Source organism: Lactuca sativa, chromosome 1, assembly GCF_002870075.4.
Source record: "Lactuca sativa cultivar Salinas chromosome 1, Lsat_Salinas_v11, whole genome shotgun sequence".
In the NCBI taxonomy this organism is placed as follows: domain Eukaryota; kingdom Viridiplantae; phylum Streptophyta; class Magnoliopsida; order Asterales; family Asteraceae; genus Lactuca; species Lactuca sativa.
In genome coordinates, this window is record NC_056623.2 from 105,474,873 (window position 1) to 105,492,100 (window position 17,228).

Sequence of the window (17,228 nt, forward strand, 5' to 3'; positions counted from 1 at the left end):
TATATATATATATATATATATACCTTTTTGTAATTTTACAATTATAAATAGCATTACATCATTTTATAGGGACACTTTTTTTATAGTTTTTCTCAAAGAGCGCTAGATATAAATATAATTTCTACATAAGGAATATTTTTGTAATTTTCTTTAATATAAAGACCATAAGATAATTTTGTAGACCATTCGCTACTTTTCATATGTAGAGAAAATTAGATAATTTTTCCTTGACCATTTTTGTAATTTTCTCTTAAAAAAAAGAACATTTCTATTGTTTTTTCAAACAAAAGGACGGTTACATAAGTTGGTAATTTTTTCATATATGTAGTAATCGAGAATATTAAAGAAGAGAAATCTCCGGAAAAGTTTTAATATTTCACCAAAATTTACGAAAAAGTCCTAATTACCGATAAAAATGATGATATAACTCTTTTTTCGGTTTATCGGTCTCAATACTTACTGGGTTTCATTAAAGTTTCATTATTTTACCATAATTTAGGACATATTCATAAATTATAGTAAAATAATGAGAATTTAATAAAACCGGGTAAGTAATGAAATCACTAAACCCGGAAAAATGGGTGAAATCGTCATTTTTACCGGGAATTGAGACTTTTTTGTAAACAAATTTTAGTTTGAGACATTTTCGTAAATTAGGATAAAATATTAGGATTTTGCTGGAAATTTCCCTTTAAAAAATTATAATAAGGCTTCTCAGAAAAAACGTTGTAAAAAAAAACCAAAATTAGGATGAATTCATAACAACTTTCTAAAATTTAAGCAAAAATGATAACTTTTGGATCAAATTTGTAATAAAATTTAAAATATAGATAAAACATATAAAATTTGTATCAAATTTATAATAAAATTTGAAATCTATGTCAAAAATGTAATTTTTGAAAATTAAATTACTTATTCATCGGATAAAAATGCAAAAAAAAAAAAAAAAAAAAGTGTTAAATTGAATAGATAAAGAATTTATTACTCAAATCGCTTATAGTATGAATATGTAAAGAATTTATTACTCAAAAGTCAAAAACCAAAGGAAACCACAATTCACTCACTTTGGACTGCTGAATAGTAAACCCTAATTCCCAATTCTTCGACATTTTACCTCGACGGATAAACTACTTGGTTCGTCCGATTGTAAGATAGGTAAGTTTCTTCTTCATAAACCTCCGTATTTTTTATTCTTTGTAAGTCGTGTGTCAAAGAGATTTCGTTTGAATTATGTTGGTAGGATTTCTTCTGTTCATTCCAGTTGGAAACGTAATCTCTGTTTTTGGTTAGTCGTTGTCTATCATTATGTGATCATGTAAGTTCTTTTAAGTTAGGTTTTGCCAGAGGAAGCCATTGATGCAACCAAAAGCTTGAGGATACATCAAACTCGAACCAAAAAGGAATCGTTTCCTTTTACACATAATCTGTCTCACTCTAGGGTTTCGTGGCATGGGTGACACTATTTCACAAGGTGAGCTTATTGTTCCATGTTTCTTATTAAATAACTTGGTTTATTTATTTATTTATTTTTCCTGAATCTAACAACAGAGAGAAATAAAAGGAGGGTTGTCACTTGTGCTAAAGAGGATATAATCAGTAACTTGCCTGAACACTTAATAGACTCAATCTTAGAGCGGGTCCCACTTGAAGAGGCTGTAAGGACAAGCATTTTATCAAAAAATTGGAGGCATAGATGGACCAAAATGGGGGCACTGGCTTTTGATGAGCAGTTCTTCAAAAAATATACAAAAAATGGAGCTTTTGGTCGTAATGGGTTTATAAGGATCATAAACAAAGTCTTGATCCTTCATAATGGTCCTATCTCAAAATTTCTTCTCCATATACCCAATATGAATATGTTTCTTGATTGCTTCGAAGAAGTCGATCAATGGATGCTACTCTTATCAAGAAACGGAGTCAAGGAACTCATTCTTACTAATTCAAATCAACGTTATCAACTTCCTTCTTATGTGTTTTCTTGTCTAGAATTGACAAAGTTGAAAATGAAACACTGTTTCTTTAAGCCACCACTTAATTTTGAAGGATTTCTCAATCTTGAAGATCTTAATCTCCGATGTATTGACTTTGGGGCTAACTTGTGTGGAACTCAGATCAACTTACCACAACTTAAGAAGTTGTCTCTGCATAAGTGCACAAATGTTTACAATTTCGACATTAAGGCTACAAAATTGGAAAAATTGACTGTCATTGCTTGCCCTGATGCTATATTGACCACAATGTTAAGTAACATGACCAAAATTAAATGTTTTTTCGTCGATGCTCAGTTTCTCAAGGTATAATTCTCATATCGTTTTGAAGCCTTTCTCTTCCTCAATAGAAGCATTGTCATTTAATCTAACTTGCACCTCATAGATTTTTACTGCAGAAAATATTCCAAAGTGGGTACCACAACCGATTAATAGCTTAACGAGGTTGTGGTTCCAAAAATTTCAACTTGGTGACTTGCATCAACTTAATGGTGCTCTTTGTTTGCTTCGGAACTCACCAAATCTAAAGACACTGGGGATGCACTTGGAGATGGTAAAGTAAAAGTATATTTATTTTGCTTGTGTTGTACAAGAGTTGGATGCTAAAGTGCGTTTGCATTTTTATGTTATTTCAGAAACATGGAGGTAACGTAGGACCCGCTTCAAGTATATTGGAATCTCCAAACTGCTTGGATATATCGAATCGATTGCAAACTGTGAAGATAGATTGTTTACAAGGATCAAAACCGGAACTGCTTTTTGTAAAACTTCTTCTTGCTCATTCCTCTTCTCTACAGAAGTTTACCATCACACCAAGTCGAGCTCTTGATGTTAAAAAAATACTTGACATCTCAAAGGATGTTATGCGGTTCTCTCGAGCATCACCAAAAGCAGAAATGATCTACTTGAATCCAAAGCCATAATTTTGTAACAATGTTTAACATTGTAAATTTGCTTTAAACATTCTCTACCTTATGGGCGTATTTGTTGTACGCAGACTGATATTTTGAGTTTTGAATGGAAGCTAAGTCTTACACTTTAAACCAACGGTAATGGTTTTGACTAAAGGGTGTTTGGTTTTGTTAATGAGAAAGGTCAAAGAATATGGAATGTCGGTGAATAGTAATGCGTATCCCACCATTCCTATCGGAAGTAATTAGAGAAAATTACAAAAATACCCGTATAATTTAATAAATTTTAACGATATTGCCACAATTTCTTTTTTGTGCCAAAAATGGTTCCCCATATTTAAGGTATTTATTTTCCGGAAATTTCTTCAATTTTCATAGTAAGGTGCATATCGAAATATTTCTTAATCATAATGCAAAACTCTAAACTCTCTAAAAATGTTATCTAGTTTACATATATGGATATGGGATTATTAGTTTAAAAAAATATGAAATTTGCAACTGTGTTGCCATCGCAATGCATAATTATAATTTTACATGATCATCATCTTTATTCTCTAATAAATGAATTTTTTTTACAACTTGTCACGTTCTCATTCAATTTTTCAAATGTCATTTTATAGTTATTTTGAATTAATTTTTTTCCACATCTCATTTTATTAGTTTTTCTATTTTATTACATTCTATGTAATATTTTAATGTAATAATTGCAATAAATATAATAATAAATGGATATCAATTTTATTAATGAGCTTAGCTTTTAATTTTAAAATCCCAAAAATTAAAGCTTATTTGTTTCTTTTAGAGTAAATTGCATGATCCTTATGGTTTAGGGTAATTTGTACGTTTGGTCTCTAACTGATTTTTTAACTCAGATAGACCCTATTGTTTGTTTTTGTTACGCTTCTGGTTTCTGTCTTACCTAAAAAAGTTATTTGGCCATAGATTTTTTTAACGTATTTAAATAAACACACCCCCAAACCCATCCCTCACATTATCTTATCTAACCCACCATTTTTTTCCTATTTAAATAATGCATAACAAAAACAAATGGCAGAGACAAATCACATAACAAAAGCAAACAGTAGGGACTTTCTAAGTTGAAAAAATAAGTTAGAGACCTAGCACGCAAATTACCCCAAACCATAGAGACCATTCGTGTAATTTAATCTTTCTTTTATTTATTTAAATTATTTGTTTAAATTTAAAAGATAAAAACATTTTCATTATAATAATTCTCTATTTTTTTTATATTTTTTTTATAAATTCAAAGTTCTCAAATATTTTGACATTTATATTTATTTATTTATTTTTAATTTAACCCATTTAATACATGGGTCTCACAACTAGTTAGTATCTTGTAAAAAGACATATCTTGTAAAAAGGTACAAAACCATATGGACATTTTATTGTAAACTATGGGAATGTGTCCACGTTGTGGAAGATAAAATTATTAAGTTAACATATTTATAAATATATGTTATTAAAAATTATTATGTCGTCACTAAGCTTCAAATAATAGGTTTAATATTAAGTTAGGTTTCTTGCCTAACGAGAACCTCACAAACTCATACCTTGATTGCGCGAGTGAGGTAGGTTTCCTTTTCCAAATTTCATGAGGCGTTTAGCAACTTTCTTTGTTGGAACAAGAATAAGGATATGGGCGGTTATTTTTAAGACATACTCCTAGAACGACATTGGAAGCGAAGCTTGACTCATCATGGAACAAACCATATCAATTAAGGTCCAATTACGCCTCTCATCAATATCATTTACTTTTGGTGTCCTAGTAAGTGTCAATTGTGAAAAAATTTCGCATTCTTTTAGATAGTCGTTAAACTCGATAATAAGATACTCACGACCTCTATCAGATCATAACATCGTTATCTTTTTGCCCAATTGGTTCTCTACTTTGTTCTTAAACTCTTTCACCCTTTCAAAAGTTTTCGATTTATGTTTGATCAAGTAAATATATCCATACCTACTATAATCATCAGTAAACATAACTTTGTAACACCCATAAAATCATGCCAAATTTGAACTTTTAAAAACATTTCAAAACCATTAAATCATTACAAACTTGTTTTCAAAATGTATAATATTAGAGTTTACCCAGAAACATAAACAAAACATGAGGAGCTGTACGATCACACCTTTGCCTTGCCGCGATCCCCTGATGTACCTGAAACAATAAACTGGAAATTGTAAGCCCGAAAGCTTAGCGAGTTCCCCCAAAATACTGATACACTGCACATAATACATATATAAATAACAGCATACTGGTCTACAACTTTACAGACTGGATTACCCCAGGGCCCACAATGTGAGTCTGGATTGCCTTCTGGGCCCACAGATCAAATCTGGATTGACATTGATCCCACAATACAAGTCTCCCTCAGCTCATATCTGGAATGCTCTCGGGTTTGTTGGTCACCACACGGAGCAATATTACCTCTTCTGGGCCCACATATCAAATCCGGATTGACATCGAGCCTACAATATGAGTCTCCCTCAGCTCGTATCTGGAATGCTCTCGGGTTTATTGGTCACCACACGGAGCATTATCACCTCAACCCATCCCACATAATATGTCGACATATAACACAAATAATGCACATACAAATAATCACATAATACTGTAGGCAGTCCTACAGATCTACCTAACTGGCATAACAACTAACATGCAACACTAACTCGTACTGATCATACTACAAATTGCTAGGATATCATATCCAATGGGCCGACCTTGGTGCTTTAGACCCCTTAGTATAGTGAGGTAACTCACCTCATAATTGTTGACTCGAAAGATAAGCTCAAATTCTCGGATCACCACCACAAACTCCACCACCTATATTCACCATAGAACCATACTTGTAAATTTCCAATTTTCCAAAATGACCCAGAAGTCAAATAGTCAACCCTTGGTCAAAGTCAAAGTCAACAATCAAGGTCAACAGTCCATGCTGACCCGACTCGTCGAGTGCAGTCATTGACTCGTCGAGTCCCTCCAGAACTCGAGCAGTCGTGAAATCCCCCACTGTCTCGTCGAGTTTTTCCTGCAACTCGCCGAGTCCATGCGTGTCCAAAAGTTGGGAAAACCCCACTTGACTCGCTAAGTCACCCCACTGACTCGCCAAGTCTATGCAGAAGTCCGTGCACGACAATCTTCATCGGACTCGCCGAGTTGACCATGTAACTCGCCGAGCCCCTTCAGTCCATTATCCATTCAGATGCTTATTAAGCCATTTTAAGGTTCCAAACTGCAGATCCAGCTTCCCAAGGCATGTTTATCACGTAACGTTGCAAACTTTACGTGCATGTAAGGCTCTAAAGTCTTATAATACCAAAACCAAGCTTGTAATGGAGTTTTACACTTAAGGAGAGGTTCATACTTGCTAAAGCTGAAAGCTTTATGAACTTAGAGACCAAAGAGAGTTCAGATATGAAGTTACAACGTCAGATCTTAGCTCATACCCAATAATAGCTTCATAATATGCTAGAAAAGCCCTAATCTTTAACCAAATGAGATCTAGAAGGAAATGAGGTCAAGGTAACGACTTGATACATTCCAAAAGATATTAACTGAGGTAGATATCAGATCCCCACACGTTCCTTGCTTCTAGCCACTTGCTCTCTAAGCTCTTCTCACTAAGATCCACCTTCCAAAGCTTAAAACACACAAGAATGAAGCACACACATGGATTAGGGTTTGTTGGACTCTCAAGAGGCTGTAAGGGGGGCTAAAGGAGGCTTATGATCCTTTAAATAGGCTGCAAAACCCCGGAAATTAGGGTTTCATCCTCCAGCTCCTACTCGTCGAGTCCTATCTTGGACTCGGCGAGTAGGTCACTTAAACACGTGGCCCAATCCGCTTCTACTCGATGAGTCAGGGAATCCAACTCGTCAAGTAGACCTTGAAATTATGAAAATTAAAGCCATAAAATTATAACCCGAGAGTCGAGGCGTTACAAACTTAGTAGCGATTTGCATCCTTTATGGCAGATCTGAATGGTCCACACACATTCATATGGATTAAGGCCAACAAATCTTCACCCCTTTCACATGAGCCAGTGAAAGGTGTTAGGTATGCAAAAACAAATTAAACACTTTGGTCAAAACAATTAACGATCTCGATAACACTCGTGAAAGAATAATGACTAAAATGCAATAAAAAAATTAACACAATATTTAAAGTGGTTCGGTCGAATCTAACCTACATCTGGAAGCTTCAGTCAATTATAGATCTGGAACTTCCACCTTGCAATCAACCTCCAAAAGGTATAAAGGTAGCAACTTGATGAATGTTCTCCTTGGATCTTGCTAGTTCATAAATTTTATGCAAGTTGGTCTCATATTCTTGGTGTTCATGAGTATAGATCACTCTAAACCATAAGATTTGTCTTTCAGATGTTTTTGAGTATTAGGAATCCTAAAAATGCAATCTTGGTCTTTTTCTTCCCTTCATGCAAGAGTTATGATTCTTTAGTTGTGCATTAAGTAGGGTTTTGGTTTTTGGACTCTTTCTAGTCATGGAAAATCATAAAGTTGGAAAATATATGAATTAGAGTGTTATTTGGGACTAGATTTGAGCTTTCGACGTGATATCTTAATTGAATAAGCACTTAATAGAGGAAAAGGGAACCAACTGAGTACGTTGGACGTACCTGGTTGTAAGCTGCACGTACCTGGTTGATGCCCTGTAACTTAGTCAAGGGTGCACTACGTTGGGCATAGTGACTGAGTACGTTGAGAGTACGCGGTCTATGTTGACCTTATTTGACCTTTTGACCTTCTGAATTTTTACCTTTCACCAAGGTTTTGACCAAGTTTGACATAGGGGTATTTTGAGTATTTTGAGTTTGGGTCACTGTTATTCTATAGGTGACCGATAGAGTCAGCAGTTGGAGCAGTGATCTGTTCAGCTATTCAGAATGTGAGGTGATTTTTCCTCGCTGTACTTATGGGTCGAAGGAACCAATGTTGTCCCACTGGATTATGAATCTTGGTATATTGGATTGATGTTATGCTGGTTATGTGTTAGACTGGCTGATCTGTATGATTACCTATGTTCACTAAGTATGTGTTTGACTGGTAAATTTGTATGATTACATATACTTGCTGCTATTTGATTGTTATTTTATATTTCGACATGTTATGGTTTGTTAGGTTGAGGCGATCTTGCTTTGTGCTGAAGGCCAAGATACCCGGGTCTGTCTGAAAAGACTGAAGGCCCAAGAGGCGGTCCAGTCAGGCCGAAGGCCCAAAGAGCAGTCCAGATAGGTTGTAGGCCCTGCGAGGCAGTCCATTCAGACTGAAGGATCATATATGCATGTTTTTATCTATGTGGTTGTGTGTGGTACTTTAGTGGAACTTACTAAGCTTTGTCTTACACTTTAGTTGTTATGGTTTCATGTACTTCAAAGGATATATGCAAGGTGAAGGCATGATCGTACACGTCCTTCAGTGATATGTTTTGGAGATTTTGTTATACTTTGATTTTGGTATATTTATACTTGATACTTGGCTTTTGATTTGGGTTTTGATTAGAAACAATGACATTACCTTAATTGAAAAATGAACATTTTATCATGATTTTTGGGATGTTAGAATTGTACTTTGGATTCTAATGATATATTTACCAAGTGTTCAAGTGATGAAACCTTAAGTTAACCATCTTTCTATCATTAATTTTACATTGAATTCTTGCTTTTGTTTAATTGTATTCTTTAAATCTAGTCTTCTTTTAAAATATCAAAAGACTAAAATCCCCATTTTAGTTTTATTTTAATTTTATAAGTATTATTACAAAGAGATTTACATTGGGTAACAAATTAAACCAATCTCTGTGGATTCGATCCCTTTACTACTATACACTATTTTAGTGTACAAGCTTTAGGCTTATTTATTTTGTTGGCATCGATAACCACCAAATTTTGGCGCCATTGCTGGGGATTGATTTATTTTTAATCAGTTTGTTTCTTTATTCCCAGATCTCATCGTACAAGTACTCTAATCTACAATCTCAATATTGTAAAAAAACAAAAAGTATGGCTTGGAATCAATACTTCTTGCATTGAAAACCAACTTTCTAAGCTAGCTTATTTAGTGATGATTGAAAGTGACCAAAGTGTGCAACCTATGCCTCTTCTTTTCGATTTTTGTGCCCAAGATGGACATCATTCCAACACGTGTCCATATTTACAAGGAGAATGGGAAGAAGTGCAAGAGAGGGGAGGATACTACTAGTCAAACCAATAGAGTTATGATCAGCCTCAACATGATCAATGGTAGGACAACAAACAAGCTTGGGGAAATAACCAATACAAAAACCTATATTAAGCTTGGGGAAATAACCAATACCAACCAACTCCACAGTTCCAACAACCCTATCCTTACCATCCTCAACAAACTGAAATGCCAAGCATGTCCTTAGAGGACATTGTGAAAAACATTGCCACTTCTATCCAAATTTTCCAAGAAACAACCCAAGCTAGCCTTAAAAGTTTAAAGCAACAAATAACACAACTTGCTCACTCAATATGTATAACGCAAGCTCAAGACAAACTACCATCTGAAGAGAGCCCATCGCATAGCGTATGTGCCATTCCTTTGAAATATGAGAAAAATGTTGGATTAGGTGTCTAAGCCCATAACTATAATCGGTATAAACTTGAATTGATAGTAACACAGTCCCTTTGGGTTTCCCTCAAACCTAGCAATTGAACATGATGATTTTTGAAGAGAGAGTTTATTTGTTATTTGATTAATAAATTGAAATAAATAATTTATTAATATATTATGTGAATAATATATTAAATAGAAATAGTAATATTCAATTCATAATTAATTGGAATTAATTTTAGGATTAAAAGAATTAATTAATAGTGCATGGACTAAAGTGTAATTATTAAATAATTGAAAAAAATGCTCCAGAACCTTTCACCAAGGAGGGTGGACGGTTTTGAGGAGGATAATGGAGCTCTAGAATTATCCTCGAAGGATAATTAGGAAGTTAGATAATTACCAAAAATAAGATAATGTTATTTTATTGGTTTGGGGCTTATCTAGGATTTCCTACTTGCATTATATAAATGGTCCTATGCCTTGCTTATTTCAACCACCTGTAATCAAGTGAAACAAAAAATTATCTCTCTCCCTCCTCTCCTCATCGTCTTCATTGCTGGCTTCGGTGTGAACCATCAGAGTCACGACAATTGCGGTGCTTGCTTCCAGAAGATTAACAAAAGGTATGCAACCCTTCTTACCAATCCTTTTTCGAAAATACCTAGGGTTCCTATAGTTATAATTTTTATGTTCGTAGTTATAGGTTCAATAGAGAAAACATAGATCTTGTTTTAGGTTGCATTCATACCTAATGGTTTAAGTTTGTTTTGTAATGTCTAGAACTTATAAGTGGTATCAGAATGTTAGGTTTGTTTTCAATTGAATTGCTATAATGGTTGAATTGATCAAATTAGGGTTTATGGCAATTAAACCCTTTTGGACAAGGATTTCAAAATTAGCATTTCTTGGACCCTAAGTTTCGAAATTTTTGGTAAGGGATGAAACCCTTACCTTGCCTTCCAAGTTCGATTTTAGCAAGGGTTTCTTGCCCCTTAAGATTTCGAAATTTAAGGTAAGGATTGAAATCCTTACCTTCCTCGACAAGCTAGTATTTTCGAAAATTGGTTAGTATGGATAGGGTTTCCTAAATTTTGGTAATTATGAGTTTATCTGATTAATTAGGATAATTATAAAATTGGTTAAATCCATACCCATATTTTCGAAAATTAGGGGAAAGGATTAGGATTAAAATATTTTAATTAATTTAATTGGATAATCCTTAATTGATTTAATATAATTAATTAAAATTTAAATTAATAAATAATTATTAAATCATTTAGTTTAATTTTAAATTAGTTTTTTTTATCTATGAAATTTAATATTAAACTTAGTATTCTAAAGAGTTTTAAAATACACCTTATATTATATGTAAAACTAAAAGTTTAATTATTACTATATGTATAAAATCAAGTTAGTCAAATCAATAGTATGTCTCATTCACGAAACCACGCTATAAAGAGGGTATAAGGAAGTAGCCTAGAAAATAGCCGTTGAATGAGTGTCCACTCTCACCTACCGCTCTCCTATGTGGTGGAGGGTCGTTAGCCGAATGTGTTTGATAAGACAAATAATCCTCATTAAAAGTATAATGATATTAAAAGTAACTAAACTTTTTTTTTTTATTAAAATTCTTAATGTTAGTTACTTTAGAAAAAGTGTGAATTTGTATGCTAATCCATGAAATTGCACATTACCCTTATAAGTCGTTAGTGGAGCGCATGTGGTTAACCAACACACTAATGTGGGACTAAGAAAGAGTGATAATGGGTGTCTCGAAAATTATCATTGATTAATGGAGTGCATGTGTATAACCGATACATTAAAATGAGATGATAAATGATTGAGAGTACCAATCTAATCTGCATGGTTATTCACATCTTGTTTGTGATCATCGGTATCCCATTCACAAATGGAAGAGCATAATCGAGATTAAACATGCTATTGAAGAGTTTCAATGAATCTCAAAAGATCTAGGTATTTCATTAAAACTTAATTCATTCAAATTTCGTTTCTTGTGGTGAAATTGGTAAGTCGTCATTTACCTACCTTTTCGTAATTTACAATTAGCTTACGACATCCCTTTTCTAAGTTGTGAATTATTTCGTTGGATCCTATCCTTAATATTTCATTTTGGGTGTTATATTGAGGATTATTCTTATTTAACTAAAACTATCTTTCTTTTATAGATGTCTACTCCAACTGATGCTTTTGGTTACTCCTCCTCATCCTCCAACAATAACAACTTCTCATTGCAGAATATCTGGTCGAATGTGACATTGGATGGAACCAACTACAATGATTGAATATGCAACATAAAGATGGCTCTTCATTTCGAGGACAAGGAATATGTCCTTGAAAAAGAACACATTGAAATCGACGAAGTACATGCCACTTCTGAAGAACTAGCTGAGTACGAAAGGCACTAAAATGATGCCACAAAAATTACGTCCATCATGGTGGCCACTATGACTCAGGAATTGCATAGATTCTATAAGGATTACTGGGCATACGAGATGAACAAGGACTTGATGGAAATGTACCATCAACGAGGTGGTAAAGCCCCTCATTACAAGCAAGATAAAAGATGGAGAATATGTAATCAACCACGTGCAAAGGATGCAATGATACATGGATCGTTTGGTTAAGCTCAATGTGAACTTTGATATGGAATTGTCTATTGTCATAGTCTTGCACTCATTGTCCAATTGTAATAATTATTTCATTTTGACTTATCATTTGAACAACAACGAGACTACTTTTTCTCAATTATAGAACCTCTTGCGAACAACTGACGCAGGAATGAAGGGAAAAAGAATTGCCTCCACTCCTACTACTACTCCAGTTCTGGCCATTGGGCAAAGGAAAGGAAAAAAGAGGAAAAGTCCACCAAAACAAAACTGGAAGGGAAAGTCTCAAGCTGGATCATCTAGCAGTGGACCCAAAGGAAAATCTATTTTTGATGCTCCCCTGTCTTTAATCCTAAAGACGCCACTTGCTTTTACTGCAATGACAAAGGGCACTGGAAACGAAGTTGCCCAAAATACTTGCAAGATATCAAAGATGAATGTATATACACCGTCTAATCTAATAACTCATCATATTCTCATTATCGGTTCCTTGATATGGGATGTGGTTTTCATATTTGTTTAGATTTGTATGGGATAAAAAGAAGTGAGGATGTGGAGCACGGAAGGATGAACTTAATCATGGGGAATAGGCAATCTTCATATGTCACCAAGATTGGAGTTTATGGATTAGTGTTTAGTAACGTGTTAGGAATAGATTTGATAAATTGTTGTTACTCGTTAGAAATGACATGAATCATTATTTTTTTCATGCATTGTTTAAACAAAGTTCCAGATATTCTTTTAATGATGAGAATGGTTCTATAACTGCTTATAAAAATGGTGTTTATTATTTTGAAGCTTTACCTTGTGATGGTGTGTATGAAACTGTGATGATTATAGACAATTTAGGTAATAGTGTTTTTCAAATTGATTCGTCTAATGGTATAGACAGAGTGTGATTGTGGCATTTTCATCTTGGACACGTTAACAAGAAGCATGTTGCCCAACTCCAAAAAGATGGAGTGTTGGAATCATTTGACTTAAGGTCAGATGATACATGCGAATCTTACTTATTAGGAAATATGACAAAATCATCTTTCACTGTGTGTGGGGCATTTAGATCATCCACAAGGGATGCTAATCGATTTTATGTGAATTTTATTGATGATTATAGTAGATATGGCTATATCTACTTAATCAAGCATAAGTCAGAAACCTTTAAAAAGTTCAAATATTTTAAACATGAAGTCTAGAATCAATTACGCAGGAAAATAAAGATGCCCCGATCAAATAGAGGTGGACAGTATCTTAGTATCGAGTTCTACAACTACCTTAAGGAATATGGAATAGTTTCACAACTAACCCCTCCTAGGACACCACAATTTAATGGTGTAGCTGAGAGGTGTAAGCGGAACTTGTTGGACATGGTTCGTTCCGTGATGATTCGAGCTTCTCTTCTAATCTCATTCTAGGGGTATGCATTAGAGACTGCCACCCACATTCTTAATCTTGTCACAACTAAGAAGGTTGTCAAAACGTCTCACAAAATACGAACGGGGAAAGTTCCCTCGTTGGCACATATCAAGGTTTGGGGTTGTGAAGATTTCGTTAGACGAGAGACTCAAGACAAGCTTGAACCACGTAGTGTGACATGTATTTTCATTGGTTATCCACAAAATTCCGTTGGATATTTCTTCTATAGACCTAGTGAGAACATGCTCTTTGTAGCATGAAGGGGAGTCTTTCGGATGAGAGAGATCATATGCAATGAGGACAGTGGAGTACCATTGATCTTGTAGAGATTCAAGATTCAAACAATGAAGGAGCTTTTGAAGATGTTAGGGTTCAACCATAAGAAGAGATTCCGGTTGAACCAATTGACGAAACATTACCTCTAGGCGTTCTAGTTGGGTTAGCATGCAACCTAAGTTGTATGGTTTCCATTTAACTACAGAGGGTGATACGTTTATCAATAACAAAACATCGGTATATTTGGATGAGCCTGCTAACTATATGGAAGCAATGGCAGGACCTGAGTTAATGAAATGGAAAAAGATGATAGACGGCAAGATGAAGTCCATTTATGACAATCAAGTTTAGAATTTGGTTGAAAATGTACCAGGTCGTAAGACAATTGGAAGCAAATGGATCTTCAAGAAGAAGACCGACATGGATGGAAAGAGTGACATCCCCATTTTCACGGCCATAAAAGACCGATTTTGTTTATGCTTTATAAAAATCAGAGTACCTCTTTTAATAAAAATGTTGCGGAATTTGTTCCCCATAAAACATGATAAATACATTATCTTAAATATTTGGTATGTCATCTTCAATACATAAACATAAGCATAAATAGAACTTATATTCATTATCACTAGTGATTTATATCTCCTTAATCTCTCAGTGTAATGTGACTTCATATCAACACCTGTGATATAAATAAACTGAGTGGGACAGGTTGGGAAACCTGGTGAGTACATAGGGTTTTGAACCCACAAGAATATAATTATTATGTTTAATCATCAAACAATTAACCCAATTACCCATCCCCATTATCTTATTTACTCTTAAGGATCTACCCTAAGAATAAGCTATTTCTTGTTCATTCATTCCTAAGGATTAAGGAATTGGCACGAAGTCCATCGTCATCGGGTTTAGGCACTAAGTCTGCATAGTCGCCAGGGTTTATACAACAGACACTAATCTGCATAGTCGCCATGGTTTAGGACTAAGTCTGCATAGTCACCAGGGTTTTGGCACTAAGTCTGCATAGTCGCCAGGATTCGGGCACTAAGTCTGCATAGTCGCCCGGGTTTATCTCATTTATTGAAAGTATTGTTTTCGAGAGACCACTCGCAATACATGTCAATGAGTTTTTAGAGTACACCGGTAAACACATCATTCACAAAACCTACAAGTTGCGAGCTTGCTAGTGTTCCACTGGATTGTCTAGAATAGTCCGTGGTCGTCATTTATACTCCGCTAGATGACTGGATCATCAATAACATCTATATCAAGGCCTCTCGTTATTTTATTTTGTCACACATCAACTAATACATCTACCCATGTTTTACACAACACATTTTGTAGATATAAAATACATATACAATTTAAATCATTTAAAACATGTATAAGAATCTTTCATCCAACATAGACAACAAGTATTCAGGCAATATGCACACATAGCACATAATTTATATAAAATACTTCATATCTATGTGTAAGATGAAAGGGACCATGCACTCACCAGGTAAGGTGGTGATTCCGAACTTAGACAGTGCTTCGTTAATCTTAAAACAATTTCATTCGACAAAACGTAGTATCATTACCACTAGGGTTCAGTCTAATATTCACTGAGACTAATTAATAGTCTAGCTATTATTAATATTATATAAGTGTTAAACAATACTCTTCACACACTATGTATAGACAGGGGCTAGACATAAAACACCGGAGGGTAGGACCATTTTGGCATATAGAACTTCTGAAATCCAACAACCCTATGCGGCCCTTTAAACCAGATTCCCCGTACCGCGAGTGCTTAAAAAGATATTATAACGACACTTATATAACACATAATAATATCCCAAATAATTATTATAAGGTCCTAATAATATTACTATATTTAAATAAAAGCTATATTATATATAGTGTAGGCGTAGCTCACTTACAACGAGTTTTTATTAAAAAATTGGGCTTCGCTGGAGCAGCATTTCCGAGTCGAAAGCTTTTCTTCTCGGAGCCGTCGGGCGCTCTGCGGTTTCCTTCTCGTTCTAGGGAGGTTCCCTAGACTTTGGAGGGTTTTAGGGAGCCTAGAGAGAAGTTAGAGAGGGAAAGAAAGGCTTATGGCGTGAAGAAATTATGAAGAGTTCATCTCTTATTTATAGGGATTTTATCGTAGAGTAGCCCCTAAGTTTCATCTGTATCTTCCGCGTACGAGCTCTGTTTTCTATGTTATTGTTATCCACACATTGGTATTTACGAGTACTACAACTTTCATTTAGCTCCCGTTGGCTAATTCTCATTCTATCTCAGATTTACAAAACTATATTCGAATTCGTCACGATTGAAGAGTAGAGACTAAGTTTTGTCCATATCTTTAACATACGAGCTCTATTATTGATGTTATTTATATCCACGTGTTGGTATTTATGAGTACTACAACTTTCATTTAGACCCCGTCTGCTAATTCTCATTGTATCCCGGGTTTACAAAACTGTATCGAATTCGTTGCACTTGAAGAGTATGGACTAAGCTTCGTCCACATATTTCGCATACGAGCTCCGTTTTCAACTGTCTTTTTATCGTTTAACTCCTATTACTATTTCTCATTTAGATTATTTTGGCTAAAAATCGACCGATCTATAATTTGAATTTCCGGGTTGTGCACTGCTATGCTAAATCTTAGAAAAATCATAACTTTCTCGTACGAAGTCAGATTTGGATGTTCTTTTGATGCACACTCTAAGTTTAACATATAGTATGAATTTTGTTTAGATTGTTAAGGCTAGAAATTATTTTATCCTAAATTCACTTTTTACGATTCCCAGTGTCGTGTCGGTTTTGCCATAAAACTTCGACGGGTCATAACTTCTTCGTTATAACTCGAATTTCGGCGTTCTTTATATGTACGGAACCCTTGAGATATATTCTACAACTTGGTTAAGTTTAATCCTTCTAAATAATCTTACATAAAAAACTCATTTTTGATGCTTATTGTCTCTAAATTGACTAGCCCGAATCTGCGGGCGTTATAGAAAGGTACACACTTTCAAGGCTCGATCGGTTAGGAAGGGATTTACTAATAACCCAATGGTTGACCATGATGCGACCTTCTCATTAGTGGCTGAGATAAAAACTATTATGCTAATGCGAGCCATAGCTGCATTTCATGGTTATAAAATCTGGAAGATGGATGTCATAACCGCTTTACTTAAAGGGAAGTTGGCTGAAGATGTTTACATGAGTCAACCAGAGGGTTTTGTAAAGGAAAAGTATCCGGATAGAGTGCGTAAGCTTGAGAAATCAATCTATGGATTGAAACAAGTTTCTCGTAGATGGAATCTTTGTTTTGACGAGAAGGTTAATGAGTTTGGCTTCTCTAGAAGTGAATATGTGTCCTATGTATATGTCAAAACTAG

The 17,228-nt window shown here is 34.6% G+C and overlaps 1 protein-coding gene across 3 annotated transcripts; it reads left to right on the forward strand.

Moving 5' to 3' along the window:
* Positions 1-1,017: 1,017 nt before the first annotated feature.
* Positions 1,018-3,035, forward strand: LOC111879315 (F-box/FBD/LRR-repeat protein At1g13570). Of its 3 annotated transcripts, none has more exons than XM_023875769.3 (5): positions 1,018-1,155; positions 1,335-1,471; positions 1,549-2,294; positions 2,374-2,541; positions 2,624-3,035. In XM_023875769.3, the coding sequence occupies exons 2-5, from the start codon at positions 1,450-1,452 to the stop codon at positions 2,909-2,911; spliced, it is 1,224 nt and encodes a 407-aa protein (XP_023731537.1). In that variant the 5' UTR covers positions 1,018-1,155; positions 1,335-1,449; the 3' UTR covers positions 2,912-3,035. The 3 variants fall into 3 exon arrangements, with proteins under 3 accessions (XP_023731537.1, XP_042758032.1, XP_042758031.1); XM_042902098.2 differs by having other exon boundaries at positions 1,030-1,155; positions 1,345-1,471; XM_042902097.2 differs by having other exon boundaries at positions 1,045-1,155; positions 1,241-1,471.
* Positions 3,036-17,228: the final 14,193 nt, after the last annotated feature.

Excerpts from the sequence above, each read along its gene's own strand:
- LOC111879315 (XM_023875769.3), top strand. The coding sequence starts at position 1,450 with ATGGGTGACACTATTTCACAAG. Across the intron at positions 1,472-1,548 it reads GGGTGACACTATTTCACAAG|AGAGAAATAAAAGGAGGGTT; the intron begins GTGAGCTTATTG and ends ATCTAACAACAG. Across the intron at positions 2,542-2,623 it reads TGGGGATGCACTTGGAGATG|AAACATGGAGGTAACGTAGG; the intron begins GTAAAGTAAAAG and ends ATGTTATTTCAG.